We start from the raw sequence: 18,656 nt of genomic DNA, 5'->3' as shown, positions 1-18,656 counted from the left end.
TGACTCTTGATTTCAGCTCAGGTCATGATTTCACAGTTAATGAGATCGAGCCCCAAGTGGGGGCTCTGTGCTGACAACAGGAACCTGCTTGGGATTCTCTCTCCTTCTTTCTCTTCTCCATGCCCCCCAACCCCCCTCTCTCTCAAAATATACATTAAAAAATACTATTTTTAAAGAGTAACATTATGTAAAAAAAAAGAAAAGTCTGGTACTATAAATGTGTGTGGGCCTGTTCCAAATATGTCTCAATATGGTCAAGTAGTTCTTTTTTTCCATGAGGCTTAACATACCTCAAGAAAACGTACCACATAAGACCTGCATTAGAACATATTGTCCCGAGTTCTTTTTTAGGATGTGATTACTGTTTATTGCAAACTTCACACCAGAGTCCACCAATCACGTCACCCTAAAAACTATTTGTTGAAGAAAACAAATTATTTTATAAGTGATTCTTAGGCTGTGTCTTCACAGCAATCTCCCCAAAGTAGATATGTTTGTATTTCCCCCTTGAAGGCAACTTAACATTTTGGAACCCCAGTGGTGGTATTCTGACGCCATTGTGCACAGATTCCTTATTCATATCCTTATGAGGGTATCCTGAAAATTTCCTGGCCTCTAAGAGCTTACTAACTTGGATTACATAGCCCCTGAAATTTCACCATTCTGTGGGTTAAGTCTTGTGCTCTTACAGTGAGTGATATATATTTTTTTTAAAGGCCTTTGTGAAGGAGCAGGGAGAAGAGAAATAAAATGCAGGAGAGTCACTGAAAAGAAGGTGGAGTTAAAAAGGAACTCCTTCACCTGCTTTATCATTTTACTGATAGCTAACCTTAAATGAAGTTTGAAATAAAAACTATAGATGCATGCTATGTCACAGTTGGATATTTGGATAAAAATCTAAAAACAAAGGAAAGCAAAACAAACACACACTGTCATCCACCATAATAAAAATGAAGAACTGAAAGTTTGGTAACTGGTCACTCCCAAACAACAAAGAGACTGGTTTGCTGAATAGTGGACACTTGTGGCTTCTGGTGACCTGGCATTCCTTCCTACTTCTTCCAGGAAACTAGAGACCCTCTTTTTCTTTCAGAGACTGCCTCTCTGCACTCTGTCTATCATGCGCCTTCATGCCCACGGCTCTGGTTGGACAAGTGACCCAGGATGACGAACAAGAGGAATCCATCTCCCTTGACAACTGCCTGCTCCAGGGATGGGCACATAAACCAAGCAGATCCATCTGGATTTTATGGACGGTAAGTACATATTTTGGGAGAGAAAGCCTACCTCTGAACCCTTTCTCTACTAACACAATCTACAAAGAAGGAAGCTTTAAGTATGGACTTGCTATTACCCTTGACACTGCCTGGAGAGTGCCTGTTGGAGAATGAAGCCAGCTCAGATGAAAACACACATATCCTGCTGATTGGCACCAATTGAACCTTTGGCCTAGCTATGCCTGAGGCTAGGTCCACATCTTGATTTCCCAATTAGGACCATTAAATCATTTTTTTGTTTAAGCTAAAACAGACTGACAAGTGACAACCTTGATTACCCCTCATCATCCTAGAATTTAGGAGATGCTTCCTTTTATACCTGACAGGAAAGTTGCTGTCTTATATCTACATAATAAAAGATATTCACCTGACATGATCAGAGCTAATAGGAACTACACAGATATCAAGAGTTGATCTGTTTCCTACAGTAGCACCTGTTTAAAAACCCAAGGCAAACCATTTCAAACCAAGGTCCAAAGAATCTTAAAAATCAATGAGACAAGAGTTTGCTTAGGCAGACAACATTAAATTTGAGTATGTTTGAGTAAATCTGAGAATGAGTTAAATTTGACTACATCCAGTCCGTGTCTCAATATAATTCCAAAGTCTGAGATATCACAAAGGAATTTTAAAATCCAATGGAGAAATATGCCTTTGAATGCCAGAGTAGAGACAATAGCACAGTGTGAATTTAAGATGCCATTTGACCTCATAAAACACAAGCTAGTGGATATTTTATGAATTTTCTAAAGAATAAACCAATTGTGTTAAACTTATTTTATAGTTTTACTTCTATCTTCCTTAAGATACAAAGGAACATCAATTGGTAAAGATAAATTCAGAACATCAATTTCCCACAGTTTAGTCCATCATAGAATTGCTGCATAATCTTGCCAAATTTGAATTCTCCATGTATCTTGGTTCTTCAACCTGTGGCATAAGAGGGAGAAATGATCTCTTTAGAGGCTGGTGAGACCCAGGTCCACTTTGAACTCTGAATGCAAATTGTAAGTAGTAAAGTTCTCATGGATGCTTGCTTTTTGTTTCTTTCTTTCTTTTCTTTTTTTTTTTTTTGCTTCACATTTCAAAATGCAAGCCTATATATTTTGTTTTATCACCTATCGCTTAACAATTTTGCTGTCTCAACTTTTACATTTCTATTATTTTTAATTTCTACAACTAAAAGTTACACCAACAAAATTGAGAAGAGAAAGTGCAGGAGTGTCTCTTACTAAATATTTTCCCTTCCTGTCTACATTGCTATTTATTGTCCCTGCTGAGGTGTTTATAGCATTTGTGCAGGAGGAGAATGTGCCTGCAAAAGGTAACTTGTTGAATGACTAGTCTGAGGAACTTTTACAGTACAAAGGTTCCCCAAAGGCTTCCCTTGTTCTGCATGCCTTCCTCAGGTCATACAAACTTTTATGTGGCATTAGGACAAGTCCATCAAAGCAATGAATTTTGTAGCTGAAATCAACCAGCAAGTATATGTTACCTCTTATATAGGAGAAAAGGTGCTTTGACAATCTATTGGTTTAACATAATAAACTGAAGGAAGAGGGCTTGTTGAAAATGATGCCCACTGACAATAGTCTATCAAATACATTATTTGACTGAATTATCAAGGCAGGAAATTGTATAACAACTCAAAGTAAGCAAAACAATCACCTATGTATCTCTGGAAAGTGTGTGCAATATTGTTGTTGAATCTTGACTTTCCAAAATTGAAGAAACAGTTTATTTCACATGGAATATCCAAACAAGCAAGTCTGTGGATGGCTTCTATAGGGTGTAAATGAACATTTAAAATTCTTTGGCCATCTCCAGAAGGATAAAAGACAAAGAAGAGATTGGGTGGGAGTGGAAGACATGGCAAAGAATTATTTGGAGTGACACTTTCCTGTACATTAGTAGACACACTCATTAATTTTTTATAAATAATAGTTAGAAAAATTCCCTTTTATTAAGGCATTATTAAACACATACTTTGAGTCACTAAAACTGAAATAATACCATGAATATTTGATTACTAGGTCAGTAGGGGTTAAGCAAGCTTTTATGTTTCATGGAAGCCAATTTTTCTAGGAAAAGTGTCCCTAGTTCAAATTTTCAACCTACAAAACTATCAAAACAACAGGAACAGCTTCTCTGGTCAGTCTGCTCTTCATTCCAATTATGCTCATCTCCAGAGACTTTCAATACCTCTCTCTCTCCCTCTTATCGCATGGGACAGGAGAAAATGGAAGACACTAGAGAGAAACTGTCCCCTACCAGGACAGCAAACCTCCATGCAATTACATCCACCAGCTCCTCTTTCCTCACATGGCTATGATAGAGAGGCTGTGCCTTATTTTCAATATCTTTCCCAATACTAGATTCTACCCATTGGCGTTTAAGAGTGTTTGAGAGCACCCATCTTGAAAGCAAACAAGAAAGAGAAAAAAATCAACCTCCCTCCACACTTCTTCCTTCCAGGGCTATTTTCTGTCTCCCCTACCTTCAGTAGAAACTTGCAAACAGAATTATCTTTGCTCATTGTCGCTATTTCCTTACCTTCCACTCATTCGCTAGCCCCCTCCACGCTGGCCTCTAGCCCTGTCCCTCCATCACTCCACTGGAAAGACTCTTGTCAAAGTCACTGTCAGTAGTGATTGGCCACTATATCCAATTGCATTTCAGTCCTCATCCAACTAGGACTCTCAACAGTATTTCAACTCGCTTGTCTAGCATTTCCTGTTTGAAATCTCCCTTCTACTTGACTTTTATGACAATATACTCTCCTGGTTTTCCTTCTACTTCTCCAGCTGCTCGTTCTCCAGATCTTTTGTTGAATCATCCTGACAATCCAGTCTTTAAATGTTCCTCAGCGTTCTGTCTTGCTCTCCTTTTCCAATTCCCTTAGCAATTTAATCCATTCCTTCCACTTCAATTACTAAATTCTTATAATTACTGGATTGTAATATCACAATCTATTGCTACATACCAAAGACTACAAATGTATATCTCCAATCCAAACCACTCCTCTGTATTCCTACCTCATTTGATAGTCTCAAAGACACTAAACACTAAACCTGGATCAGATCAAACTCATGATCTTCTTTCCACACTAGTCTTCCTTCCAGTGTCTTTTGCCTATTTGAAGACTATCACCACCAATCATGAAAGCCATAACCTTAGGGGTTGTCCTTGACCACACCCTCTTCTTCATTAGCATAGCCATTTCACCATCTGTCCTGTTATTACACTTCTAAATACACCAGAAATACATCTTTTTCCAACCTCCACTGTTATGATCTTTGTTCATGTTCATATTCAGATTCTACCATAGTTACTTCCTAACTGGTCTCTTGGCTTCTTCCCTTATTCTACTCTTAACCTATTCCCCACATAGCAGCTGGAATCATCTGATATGAACACAAAACAAAATTAAATTCTGCTAACATAAATTCTACAATTCTTAACTGTGGGTTTGTTTTGTTTTGTTGTTTTTTTGTTGTTGTTGTTTTGATTTTTGTTTTCAACTTTTAAATTAGTTTTTACTAGTTTTTTTTCAAAATTCCTTAAAATTTTAGTTCTCTGTATAAAACTATGATTAAATGTTAAGAGAGAACTACTTCCCTGTTTGATTGTTCAAATTATATTTTATACATTGTCCTACTTAAAAACAATCCTTTGGAAATTTTGAATATGTTCTCCGTGATGTTTTTATCGGTCTGATGAGTGTTTCTATTGGTTATTATCACCTTAATTTTCCTAATTAAAAAGTAATTCAATAAAGGCAGAACAATCTAAGAATATTCTTTTAGACAAATAATACATAATTTTCAAATTCTAGCCCTGACCTCTAACACCAAAAACTGTTTTAAATCAGATAACATGTTTCCAATTTTAGCATTGTCTTCCTGCATCTTGTTATTGCATGTACTGTATTATAACTTTGTCTTAAAACTTTAGATGGTAGCATTTTCTCCAACATGTGAAGAATTTTTAAAGTAATTTTTTATTTACTTAAAATTTTTTTAACATTTATTTTGAGAGACAGAGACATAAAATGAGCAGGGGAGGGGCAGAGAGAGAGGGAAACACAGAATCTGAAGCAGGCTCCAGGCTCTGAGTTGTCAGCACAGAGCCTGACATGGGGCTCAAACCCATGAACCATGAGATCAGGACCTGAGCCTAAATTGGATACTTAACTGACTGAGCCACCCAGGTGCCCCTTAAAGTAATTTTTAAAAGGCCAAAACTGAAGGATAAGAAAGTAAAGTTTCATTTGTTTATTTTCTTCCTTCCTCTGCCAATCCAAATTAATGACATACCTGTGGATGAGGTCCAAAAGATACCTCCTGAATAGCAGAGTCCTTTGACAGAAGTGTCATTTGTAATATAATTTTTAGAAATAGTAGTAGGGACTCCTGGCTGGCTCAGTAGGAAGAGCATGCAACTCTTGATCTCAGGGTTGTAAGTTCGAGCCCCATCTTGGGTGTAGAGATTACTAAAAATAAATAAATAAACCTAAAATAAAATAAAATAATAGTAAATTAATTTAAATTTAAATTTCTAATCTTTTCCCAGTTTCACTTCTTCCATCCTTACATTTCAAATGTAGGTTAGCTCCTGCTAAAAATATGTTGTTTTATTGCTTTTCTGAAATATGTGGGTTTGGTGCTTTAAAAAACTTGCCTAGACTTGATATAGTTTTGAAATACCAACCTCAATGTCCATATTGCATCAACCTGGAATACTTTGAGGAAGTTTGTGGCTCAAATGGCCCTCCCGGAGCAATGGATCTCATCTTATTTCTGATAAATTGATGAGAGCTTGATGAAAAGAACCAAACATTTACCACCCAGTCTATTCTTAATGGCAGGCAAAGATTCCAGCCCTGCTAGGGAGGTCTGTGTCCCTTATTCCTCTGCAGTTCCAGTGTGTGAGTCTATGGGGCTCGGTGTTGCCACCCAGGGCCTCCGCCTGGCATTCTGGAAGTATGCTCCATGAATCTTGCCTTCACTGAAACTGGGTCCTATCTAGTCTGGGGATTTGTGATGTCAGGAAGAGTGATGTGTTCGTGAGATCAAAATAAAATCAACCTAGGAACACTGCCAAATTCTTCCTCTGTCTATCACTTATTCTCATATAAAGGTCGGTCTGTCTCCCTTGCTGGAGAATTGCGGAAATCTAAAACTGACCCTTTTCAGCACTTAAGGGGAATCTAACAGCAGAGGAAAGAGGTCGTTAGCAAGGACAATTTGCTCTGTACCAACCCACTAGCTGGCAATTATCAATCAGTGTGGTAGGGCTCCATTCCCCAGTACTGTGTAGAAACTAAGAAGTCTAGAAAAGCCTCAGATCAGGTAAGCCCAGAAAAATCAGAGGCAGAACTTAAATTTGATAGTTCCCCCCAAGCACTTAGTGCAAGTCTTATTAGTTGCTTGGAGAAAGCCTGGCTAAAGTGTTCAAGTGAGCAAGAGAGAAGACAGGAGTTTTTTTGGGGTTTTTTGTTTTTGTTTTTGTTTTTTCCTGCGTGTTGACACGCTGGAGGTGCCCTTCCTCCGGAAAAGGAGGAAGGGAGCCAGAGGGGGCGGCGAGGTTGCAGAGTGGGGGTAGTCCCTCTCTGAGCGCCTGATCTGGTGGCTTTATTTGTTAGCGCGGTGGGTCCAGGCTGGGAACTGCACACTCAGCAGGGAAAGGGGAAGAGAGATTGGCGGCAGTTTTATAAAAACAATACAGCTCAAGTCTCCCGCGTGTGCCCCCTCGCTCACCCCGCGGAGGCACAGTCGGGTTAGAAACGGCTCCCTGGAGCGAGTGCGGCCTCCTAGTTCCCAGTAGGAAGAAGGCGGCTGTTTGCGACTGGAGGACGCCCTGACCGCTGCACACCCCTCCCCATTCCCCTTCTCTGTCAACCCGCCAGGTTCTGAGAGGCGCCTTTCTCTCCGAGCCCGGGACGGAGGTCGCTCGGGGTCACCCCAAATCTGATGATGCCGCTCGCCCTGCGCAGCTGGGGCTTGGGACTGGCGGGGGTGCTCTGGAGGCAGAGAGGACACGGGGAGGAGGCGACGTGCGCCTGTAGTAGCCAAGCGCCGGGGCTTTCCTCCGCAGCGCCTGCTCCCCCGGGTCTGCGCTGGGCGCGGCTGGCGCCCTGGTCTCGCCTCCCTCCCGCCCTCCCGCCGGCCGCCAGGGCCCCCGGACGCCGGGCTGCCCACGGCCCCGCCACTGTCCCTTCCGCTCAACTCGGGCATTTGACTCCCGGCCTCGTAGCGCCACCTCCCCACCCAGCACCTCCCGAGGGTCCGAGAGCCAAGACTCGGGAAACTGGTGAGGGGAAGGAGGCGCCCTGAGGCCGGGTCTCCAGCTTGGAGGCGGGGGCTTCCCGCGCGCCCGCAGCGGGAAGGAAAGCTGGACCCAGAGAGAGCGCGCGGTGAATGCGGGCGCCACGGCTGCACCTCCGCCCGGCCACTAGCCCGCCGGCACCCCGAGGGGCGCGCGCCATCGCGCGTTGCCGGGCCCGCGCGCCTCGGGCTGCCCTCCTCCCGTCCCGCCCCTAGTTCTTCCGCCAAAACCCTTGACCAGAGTCTCCTGGCCAACATTCTTAAATCTCTTTTGCCAGCTCTTTGCGCCAGGTAGGAATAAAGCTCTGCTTTCAGGGTGTGTGCAGAACGCCTATTCCCAGAAGGTGTAGTGACCTTTTCACCTCCCGCACGAACTCTTTGGGAGGGGGGTCCGAGGGCATTTACCCTCTCAAGGTCCTGATCGGTGGCCGAAACGTTTGTTCCCTATTCTTGCTATCCATATCCTCAGAGGCCTTATGCAGCAGTTCCGGGAAAGCCTTTGGGGATGGAACTGGGGGGCATCCAGTCCACAGTGAGGACGCGCCGCCACGGGAGGTGGGGGTGGACAGGAGCTGGAGGACTGGCATGACAATTGCCTGTGGCCTGGGGCGGGCACCGTGCGAGCCCTGCCAAGAGCCCTCCTACCCCGCTACTGTTCTCCCTCCCAGCAGAGGCACAGAAACGGGGGCCCTTGGACCCCTAATTGCCAACCCCCGGGAACACCTGGGCTCCAGAGAGACAAGAGTCTGGGCGGGGTCGGGCGACGGCTGCCCCCTAGCTGAAGGCGCACCACTTCCCACCCTCCCGCGTTCCCTCTGTCCCGGAGGAGAGGGCCCCAGATCTCAGTTAACAATGGAGCCCCCGGTGCGCGGCGGGCACCCGGGCACCACTGGCGCCCGGCAGCGCGCCCTGCTGCGGGACAGGGAGGCCGTGTGCGGCTGCAGCACAGCCTCGCCCGCTCGAGTGGTCTGATTCGGATTTACGTGGCAGCGACACTGTCAACCCTTGCCTGGCTCTGTGGTGCGTCTCCCACTCCAGCCTAGCTTTCCCGGGTCTCCCTCGTCCTGGCCCGGAGCGCCAGGGGAGCCCTGCTCCTCCTCGCCCCGGGCCTCGGGCCGGCACAGCGGGAGTGACCGGGCAGGCCCAGCGCTCCTCGCCGCCGCGGGTCGGGGATTTGGAGTTGCTCGAAGCTGCAGCCAGCTCCCGAGTGCGCCGCACTCCTCCGCGGCCGGATCCCGGCGATCCTCCACCAGCTGCCGGGCTCTCCCTCGGGGGTCCTGAGCGAGCGCGCAGAGGTAGGCTAGACCGACCCAGTCAGTCGCTGGCACCGACCTCGATGCTTTCTTTCCAAACACACACACACACACACACACACACACACACACACACGCACTGGGCGCAGACCCCCCAACGCCTCCCTTCCCGTGGATATCCTTCAGGGCCTCCGGGAGAGACCGACAGAAGGACGGGGAAAGCACACGGAGGGAAACTTGTTCCTTCCAGTCTCCTGTCAGGCAATTACTGGCGAGCCTGTGCCGGCAGAGGGGAGGGAGGAAGCGAGGGAAGGGCTCCAGAAGGGGAGGGGGAGGACGAAGGAGGTGGGGGAGGCGGGGGTGCAGTTGGTGAAACTCCTCTGTCTCCCGCTCATCTTTTCATTGCGTGCTCCTCTCCTTCGCGCAGACACCCCAGACCTCCCCTGGGCGCCAGCTCCTCGGCTCCAACGGGTCCAGAAACAAGCCGGATTTTTTTTTTTTTTTTTCTGGAAATTGGCTTTGGTGTGTTTCCCTACCTCCCTCCTCCCCCGTCTAGCCCCCCCTCCTTTTTTTTTTTTTTTTTTTTTTTTTTTTTTTTTTTGAGACATGGCCCGGGCAGTGGCTCCTGGAAGAGGAACAAGTGTGGGAAAAGAGAGAGGAAACCGGAGCTAAATGACAGGATGCAGGCGACTTGAGACACAAAAAGAGAAGCATTTCTCTCGGATCAAGGCATTGCATCGCTGCTCTCCTTTCTCCAAGACGGACTGAGGATTTTACGGCTCTAGGCGGAGTTGAAGCTCTTCAGATTGTTTAGATTCCCCGCTTTGCTCTATTTTCCCCGCACGTTCTGGTTCTCCCGCGTCTGCCTGGGGATCCGGCGAAGGGAGAATGGAGAGGGGGCTGCCGCTCCTCTGCGCCGCGCTCGCCGTCGCCTTCGCCCCGGCCAGCGCTTTTCGAAACGGTAAGTGACAGGCGGAGGCGCGTGTGACAGCGCGGCGCCCGGGCTCCCCCGCTGCCCACGTCCGGCCGGGACTCGGGCTTCCCGCTCCAGCCACGGGACTCACGCGGAACTGCCGGGATGCACCGGGAATAGCCACCTCCTGGGTGGAGGAAACTTTTGTCCAGGAGGAGAAATAAAAAAATAAGAACGGTCGGTTCGGGGCAGGAAGATTTCAAGTCCTCCGCCTCCCTCCCCAAGTTGGTTGTTTGGTTATGGGGGTTTTCCTACCTCCGTTACAAGGCAAAGCTGCCTACCTTCCCAGATCAGCACACCAATTATCTTAATAATGTTTCCTCCCAAAGGCAATTAGATGAGACTCCCTTTCAAAAATCTGATGCCTGTTGAAAGTTAATGAACACTTTGCCGGGAGAACTTCCTGGTTGTTTTGCAGCTCTTTGAAACCATCTCCTCTGGTGGGTGCCTGCAAGAGATAGCGGTTTTGGGGTTGCTGGACCTCCGTCCTCTGTCTTTACATATCGCCCCTCATCTGTCTGAAGTATGAATGAAAGTTACATAGTGTCAATAAAGGAATCTGATATATACAGTGTAAGACACAGGGATATCTGAAAATCCCTAACCTAGCTACAGCTTCCACTTAGCTTCTAACACCACTCACTGCTAAGTAAATGAAAGAGTGCTGGGTTATAAACAGTATTCTGTAAACTAAATAATGTATTTTAAAATGTGATCTGGTTGTAGGCATGTTTAACTTACACTTTAAAGTAGGTGAAGGCAAGGATATGGAATTATCTTTACAGTAATTCTTCAGCAATTATTATTAACTATTTATCAAATATTTACTTTTGTCTGGCTTAGATTTCAATCAAAGTAATTAGGAAAAAAAAGAACACCCACTACTTACTGTGGTATATTGTTTTAATAAGAGGCCACAAGTGGAGGGGTTCATACCAAGAGGAATTTAAATCACGTCTTTATGATAGGAGTTAATCTCTCTAATATGCTTTTTGGAGGTTTTGTGATTGAAGCAATAGATTTCCCCCAACAGCCACCAAGCAGTGTTCTAAAAGAAAAGCTTAGAGGCGACACACACACACACACACACACACACACACACACCTGTAAATATGGAGTTCAGCTTATTAATGAACCTGAGTTAGTGGCATCTTTCTATAATCTGGCTGGCAAGGGATGAAAAACATTCTCCTCCAATTGAAAGAGGTCAAGTGGTTAGACTTTAGAAATTACAGTAACCCAACCTCTGCCCTCTACAACTCCCGAGATTAAGTCCTTAGTGGGGATATTCACAGGATGGATTCGTAGCCTAATGCAAATAGCTTCCAGACTTTAGATTGTGAAGTCCATGGAGATTACATATATATATATATATATATATATATATATATATATATATATATATAGTATATTTTTAAATTTTCTTAGCAGAAATCTGGGGAATGCTGAGAACCTGAGCTCCAGTCTGTGAGCTTGCCTGGTTAAAGCCATGTTGCTATGCGTTCAGTGACCAGAGCCAGTAAATGCCTCTGTAACACAGCAGACCTCTTAAAGCCATGTCCACCTCCTCCAAGTACCAGTGTCTGCTAAATTAATTCATTAACCTTATTTAGGTCTAATGGTCCAGAGTCATTAGAAATTGCTCTTTCTTAATCAACTGTTAGAGAGATTTAACAGAGCCAGGGAGTCTAGCAGTCCACATTATCTTATTACACTGTCACTTTCTCAGAAGTCACAGATTAAAGAGCTCTGGTGTGGTACCGAGTCTACCTAAATGTCTTCTGAAGTGACTCTGTGGAGTGACTAGAAGCAGTGCTGTTTTATTTCACTCCTCTTACGGATGCCAGACACTGCCATGATGTTTGTATAGAGCTGGAGGAGACTTAATGAGATGGGGTCACTTTCCAAGTTTTCTGCACATTTGAAATAATGGAAAAGCCTCAGTAGAATCACATAACAGAGTCCAACATGATCATTAGTTGAGATCCTGAACTCTAGTTGCAACATTTCTTCTTGGCAAACCTTAAGCTTTTAAAAGCCAAGGCAAAGGAAACCAGTAGAAGGGTACCCCCCAGTCTAAGAAACAGGGTCAGAAACATCTAGCAATTGAGAAAAACAATGTGATTTATATTGTCTTCTTTTTAATTTATGGGAAATGATTTCTGTAATGCATGTAGCTTTATGCATTTTTGATGTGCACTTCATCTTTCATTTCCATTTGACCTGGTTTTCCTGTAATAAAATTCTGTAGATTTATAAATTCATGCTGAGAGCAAAGAATGCCATTCTCTTTCCACAGGGAATCTATTAGATGCAATATTAAAATCTATATATACCATTACTGAAAATTTGTGATTGATAGGCTTATATATTTCACTGCTTTCATACCTATTCCTCTTACATAGTTTATGCACCAAATTTTTATTGCTTAAAATTAAGCATCAATAAATGTGGCAGCATTTCAGGCTGAGACTCTCCAGCATGAAATCCATCATAAAAAGTGACAATGAGAATCTACGCTGAACAATAAAGCAGCCCAGTGACTGGTTTATTTGGCTCTCAGTGAATCACTTCAGCATTTGGTTTTTGTTTTTGTTTTTTAAATGAGAATTCAAAACTAGTAAGCTCACCTTTCGCAGAATGTGAGACTATGGCTTACCATACCCAGACCTCATGTGTGGTAGGATTTTTTTTTCAACATTATAGGGAATTAGAATTAATGCTGGATGGCTATTTATTTTTCTTTCTGCCCAGTAGCTTTGATCTAGTCTCTAGGACTGAACAACTTTACTTGGAGCGGTAGAGCAGAATTATTTCTGCTTCACCAAATACACTTTGTTCTCTGTTGATCTGGATCTCCAGAGCAGAGATAACTCAAAATCACTTAGATTTATGGGCAGATAAAACAACAACACAAAAGGTTTGGCTTTAAGCCAATCGAAATCTTGGATGACAATCCCCACTGATCAATGACATAGACCAGGCTTAGCATCAAAAAGCCACACAAGGGGTCGAATCACTTCTTTTAGTCACCTTCCACTCAGAACTTGCTACTTAATGCGATTACACTTCTTGGGGGATAATTAAGTCTAGTAGAAGCTCCTTGGGGACCATGTTAACATCCATTGAGAGGATTTAATGTTTTTAACGCTAGAAGACCTTTTTTCTTGGGAAGAGACTTTGTGGGGGTAAGGGTGGAGTCCTGTCAGATGTCAGTCTACTTTTCTCCTGTGCTAACCTTCCTGGGATCAAAGAGTGTTCCTTGGTGGGGGGGTTGCTATCAGTGCCACCTGAAGGGCCTGTGGGGACCTCTTGGAGTTCCCCCTACAGAGTTGTGGAATGTTTAATAACCAGTACTGTTTGTATAAAGCTAGAATACCTAAATGGTTGTCAGGGAAAGATTTACTAAAATGTTATTTTTATTTCAGATAAATGTGGTGATACTATAAAAATTGAAAGCCCAGGGTACCTTACATCTCCTGGTTATCCTCATTCTTATCACCCAAGTGAAAAATGTGAATGGCTGATTCAGGCTCCTGACCCATACCAGAGAATTATGATCAACTTCAACCCTCACTTTGATTTGGAGGACAGAGACTGCAAGTAAGTGAGAAAGTATTTGAACAGGGCACCACACCACCATCTAGTGGTCATGGATGCCTAAGTGGGGGGAAGTCTGTGTGTACAGTATGGGATATAAATGGATCCAGGAGGGATTCTGATCTAGGCCAGATCATGTATCAATGGTATGGAAATTAAATTATGTTAAGTAATCTCTGAGTTCCCCAAACTAGCATATTATGTTTAAATGTATAATCTCTCAATTTTTTTTTTCCTGTTAACACTTATGGTTTCAGAACTCTTTTGTTAAGAAATGTATATTTACATTTCTTTCTCTTTTTTTTGTTCCTGGAAAGGGGAAGAACTAGAAACCCAAACTTTCACTTAAGATTTTTTTTTAATATTGTGGGTTACTAACATATATAGCATCAACAGATGATGAGGTTGGGTGTTTTTTAACAAATCTGCGACACATTTTGTGATTTAAGGACTGAATCTTATTGAATTTGACATGACAAAAGCAAAGTGTCATTGAATAAAAATAAGGCATATAGTGTAAGCTGGATGAGGGGTTTTCGTTGTAGATTAATGATTGCAAGTGTCTTGTGGAAAATGCAAAAAAAATGCTAATGGATAATGAATACAATGGGGCTCAAATATAAATTATTATTTCATCTATCTGCTTTCATCTTGCTAACGCCTTCTACTGTTAAGTAAATAAGCATCAATTTATGCCAGATTTCCTTATTATCAAAATATCCTCACTATAGATACAGTCTAAATTTTATCTCTTCACTTTATATGAATGAGCTAGTGTGTGGATCTTGCTTTGCACAGTGTAGAAAATGTGTTTTAACATTGCAGGCAGCAGTCTCCTCAGATCCAGGATTTGCTCTTCTCTCTGGACATCCACGAGACCACCTGTCTCTGTCTTGTCCACGTTACCACACTCTGCCACCCTGCATGTGATGTGTTCTCCAGACACTTGAACCTGAATATCTATCTTTAATGAATGTTTGGATAACGAAATAGTTTTAGCCAAGGAAAACAATCTACTTAAATCTCAATTCTAAAGTGTTTTTCGGGGACCAATATGTTTTCCCAAGTTTTAAAATGGATCAGTTTGATATAATTTCATACGATGTGAGTAGGCTATGGTTTCCATTGGATATAAACATTATTATGCAGACACGTTCATTATTAAAAATGTTCTATTTGCAAACACATAGCCTTTTTAGGGAAGAACAGAGTAATATGAAAACGTTCCCACCTGTAGGAAGTCCTTAACGACCTGTTGAGTTGGTGGGGTAAACTAGTGTTTCATGGGCAGGGAAATGAGGTCATCAGGCTAATTCAACATTCTGGTACCTAGAGAATTAGCATACATTCATACACTGTTGATCAATTTCCAAATAATCAGCATACACTAGAGTGTAAAAAAAGTATGCTGATTCCAATTTAATCCTTGTTCTGTGCCTCAGGGCATTATATTGACTTCTTAATCTTGTATGAAAGTTGCCATTAATAGAGTGTTCCAGTAACTGCTAAGAAACAGGGAGTTTATTGTTGTTGCCAATATTCTGTATGGTGGTTTTACAGAGTCAGTCACCTAGAGAAGCTGGATGTTTGTTCTCTCTTTCATTTTATTTTGTTTTATTTTTTGCTTTTTGAAAATATTTAAACTGCTATAAGAGATATTTTTAAGAGATGGTAAAACATGTTCAAGTAATAACATTTTTCCAAAGATAAGATGCCATTACATTTTAGTAAACTCATGTCTACTAAATCCTGATCTGAAAATCATGACACATCTGCATATGATATAATAGCTAAAACATTCAAAATAATCAGTAGTCAGTAGCAATGGTGTGCTGGTAAGGGTTGAACAACTGGTTCTTGGAAGGGGATGGGTCAAGTCCTCATTTGTAACATTTGCCAATTTCTGTAGTGTAAATATTCCCACCATGGCCAGTTTCAAACTATCTATGTGATGTCACTGTATGCAGACTTGCAAAGAGACGTGCATGAGGGGTTCTTGTGAGCTGGTGCAAGCTGGAGTAGAAGTGTGTGAAGGGGAAGCCAGTCAAGTGAGTTAATATGTGTTAAGTGCGTATCACAGTGTCTGGCAGGCAGTAAGTCTGCAATAACTATTTGCTATATCATAATGGGAGGTGGAGGGTTGTGGAATTGGAAGAGCACTTTTTCAATGTTCTTTCTTAAACATGACAAGAAAAGGGATAATTATAATTTATAGCAAGGGAAAATTTTAGTGATATCGACAAGGTATTCAAGAAACTGACATGACCAAGAAGATTGTTGCTGTTGTTCTGATAGAGGCGAGACTTTTCAAGGCTACAGAGTGAAGTGGTTTCTTAACTGTAGCGAGTAGGGATTTGTTCTCTGTGAAGGTGCCATCTCCTGGCCAGCCTTGAAAGGCTGATAATGTTTAGCCTGATGAAGTCAACGGAGATGATGGCATAGAAAATAGCTTTGTGCCCTGTTTTGAAGTGTTGCTACCTGATTGTTTTATCAATAAAAATTCAAAAAATGATATAGGAAGAGCAGCTTAAGACATTGCTGTCACTATATTTTCAGGCTGGTCCACATGTGACTCCTGGTCACTGTTGCACATTGCAGTTGAGATACAAGCGTGGCACAATTCTGACAATCTTTTGTGAAGGCTGTGAGAATAATCTACAGCTTTAATTTAAAATTAAAATTCCCTACAAAAATGAAAAATACCAATAACCCTTGGGAGAACAAATGCATAGGCAAAAATTTTTTGTTGGATGTGCAAGAGCATAGTTTCTTTGTTTTTTACATTTTAGTGGGTTTGGGGTGGGTTTTTGTTTTTGTTTTTGTTTTTGTTTGTTTGTTTGTTTGTTTTTTGGCCATTTATAATAGGCTCCTTCCAAAAACATATTTGAGTTGATACAAAATTAGGTACAATAAACCAAATACAGCGAGCTGGCAAGCTTTTAGTTATCATTCCTGTTAAGATCAAACTGATTGTCTTATTTGAGATATTTAATATCTTCCCCTGTTTCAGCTACATTTTATGTCTAAGAGCAGTAAAAAGTCCAATGTCATTGGGTTATTGGCAAGATAAAATAGGGTAGTGGCTATGAAAGCCCTTTGAAAAGTTAAAAAGCTTCCCTCGAAAGAAGTTGCCACTGTTATTATGGTATCTTTAACAACTTGGTGATGGTTAGAACATTTAGAAATATGAAACTTAAGCATATGTCAAACTAAATACATAGATCCAGTAATGGGATGATCCACATAAAATATACCTGGCAATTTCTCTTGAAGCTTTCTAGTATTTGTACAGTCAACGTCCACCGTGTGAAAGTTTAAGAAATCAATTCCCTAGCACATTTGCTTATTGAGGAACATCCTTAAAACCCAGGCAAAATTCTTTTTGTGGAGTGTAGGGATGGATAAGTAATTAAATAGATTAGCTCTGGTAGGAAAAATATTTACTTATTTAAATTGGTATTGTTTTATTTATAATTAAATTAAAAACTATGTGATAATTTTTAACAATATACTAATGCAGTATCAATTTTTCATGTGAAGAGCTCCAAGACCAACCCAACACATAAGCACTATGAACCTAACCTTACAAAAGGTTTTTAGAGTGGATATCAAGGCGTTACTTCCTTAGGGAAAATGGATGTGCAAGTTTGTGCCTGATAATATTAAAATGCAACAATCTATGCTTCAGGTTGCAGTATGAAAGTCAGGTTTCATTACAAATAAACATAAAGACATACTATTATAACTACCAGAGTTCTTTTATTGAACAATGTATAGTATTGACCAGTCAATCAATCAACCAGTAGAGCAGTAGAGAATCTGTCTGTGGCTAACATTGCACTAGGACGTTTAGCTAGAATTACCACCTGGTTTTATTGTTATGTTGATAAAAGAGAGGTGGCTAGAGAATATTCTGAAGGAGGAGAAGGTATGGAAGGAATGTACCAGTAAAATCCTCCATACCTGTGAAGTGTCAAAGCATAGTTACAAACAGAAAAGAAAGAAAAAGGCAACCTGCTGAAGTGTTTTTCAGAAAACAGTGTTCATTGTGACCTGTAAATGGTTTTCAGCATTTACGTTGAGCTAGTTAGCTCTTACTCAGCTACAGTTTTCTTCGGTGGTAAAGCAGACATCTTGAATCTCATAAAACTTTATATCTGCATAATAAACAAGAATGTCATTGATACAGTAGTTAGAATTTATGGAACTTTTCCGGTTTCCCAGCAATGCAAACTATCAGCATGATAATTTATAATGGGTTGTGACAAATACTGCTGAGCAAAGAGGTGTGTGATTACATTCAGATCAGATGTCCTCATCTAGGGAGCAATAAAAATTTCACAGACTTTGGGTTAAAAACATTAAGAAAATGAATGTAGAGCTCCAGAAAGAGTCTAAAAAGGTGGTAGTATTGGAGGGAGAAAACTCAGTAGTGGTCTTCTTACTGACTGGTTCCTGGCTCCAATGGCTGATTTCTCAGTTGCTGTTTTGCAGGATTTCACCAAGACACAAGCTAACATGGTACAGATGCTTTTTTGTCTATAAGAGATTTGTAATCTGTTCTTTGTGTAACCAAAAGTAGGTTTTTTTTTCTAATTCAATGCAATCAAAGGAGATTTCACTCTTGTAACTTCAAGTGAAGTTTAGTTATAAGAAAATTGTAACTAAACAGAGATAATACTCAAGTTTGGGCATTTTGTTGGACTAGATCACACACTGTTTCTTTAATGCCACTTTTAAAATTACCTAAGTTCTTACGAACTTAGAAACACTGGTCATTTCATTTATTTTCATAGACTATAAACTCAATGAATGAAAATTAATGTTATGCTAGTTTCTCAGGTCTGATAATTTCCACCAATTTAATTATCCAATGGCCACTTTGTCATTTATTGCCAATTTGGGGAAGTATAAGTTCCATTTTGGGTTTCCCTGAGTGCTATTTTCTGTTTGTCTTTTCTTATTTTCCTTTGTTCCACATGGGTTTTTTTCCTCAATTAATTTTGATTTTTTTAAATGCTGCATTAAAATATTATTTATCTTGATTGGTAAGTTTTTCATTTTTTTGTTTTTGAGGTGAGTGCCTTACTCTAGTCCCAGTCTTGCATTTTAGAGCATCACTTACACCCAAACAAAGTCTTTGTTTTATGGAAAACAGTGAGTATTTTAAACCAAAATACTTCTCCATTTTCTATATGAAATATAGAAGTATAGGTTCTTTTAATTA

The 18,656-nt window shown here is 41.6% G+C and overlaps 1 protein-coding gene across 4 annotated transcripts in view; it reads left to right on the top strand.

Moving 5' to 3' along the window:
* Nucleotides 1–9,443: 9,443 nt before the first annotated feature.
* Nucleotides 9,444–18,656, top strand: part of NRP1 (neuropilin 1) — a 137,497-nt gene continuing 128,284 nt past the window's right edge. For all 4 annotated transcript variants that reach the window (XM_027073773.2, XM_027073772.2, XM_027073771.2 and 1 more), the window contains exons 1-2: nt 9,444–9,817; nt 13,258–13,432. In XM_027073773.2, coding sequence (XP_026929574.1) covers nt 9,745–9,817; nt 13,258–13,432 — 248 coding nt within the window. In that variant the 5' untranslated portion in view covers nt 9,444–9,744. The remainder of the gene's footprint in view (nt 9,818–13,257; nt 13,433–18,656) is intronic.

This window comes from Acinonyx jubatus, chromosome B4 (genome assembly GCF_027475565.1).
Source record: "Acinonyx jubatus isolate Ajub_Pintada_27869175 chromosome B4, VMU_Ajub_asm_v1.0, whole genome shotgun sequence".
NCBI lineage: Eukaryota > Metazoa > Chordata > Mammalia > Carnivora > Felidae > Acinonyx > Acinonyx jubatus.
The sequence above is the reverse complement of the archived record's forward strand: the minus strand, read 5'-3'. Positions and strand labels throughout refer to the sequence as shown.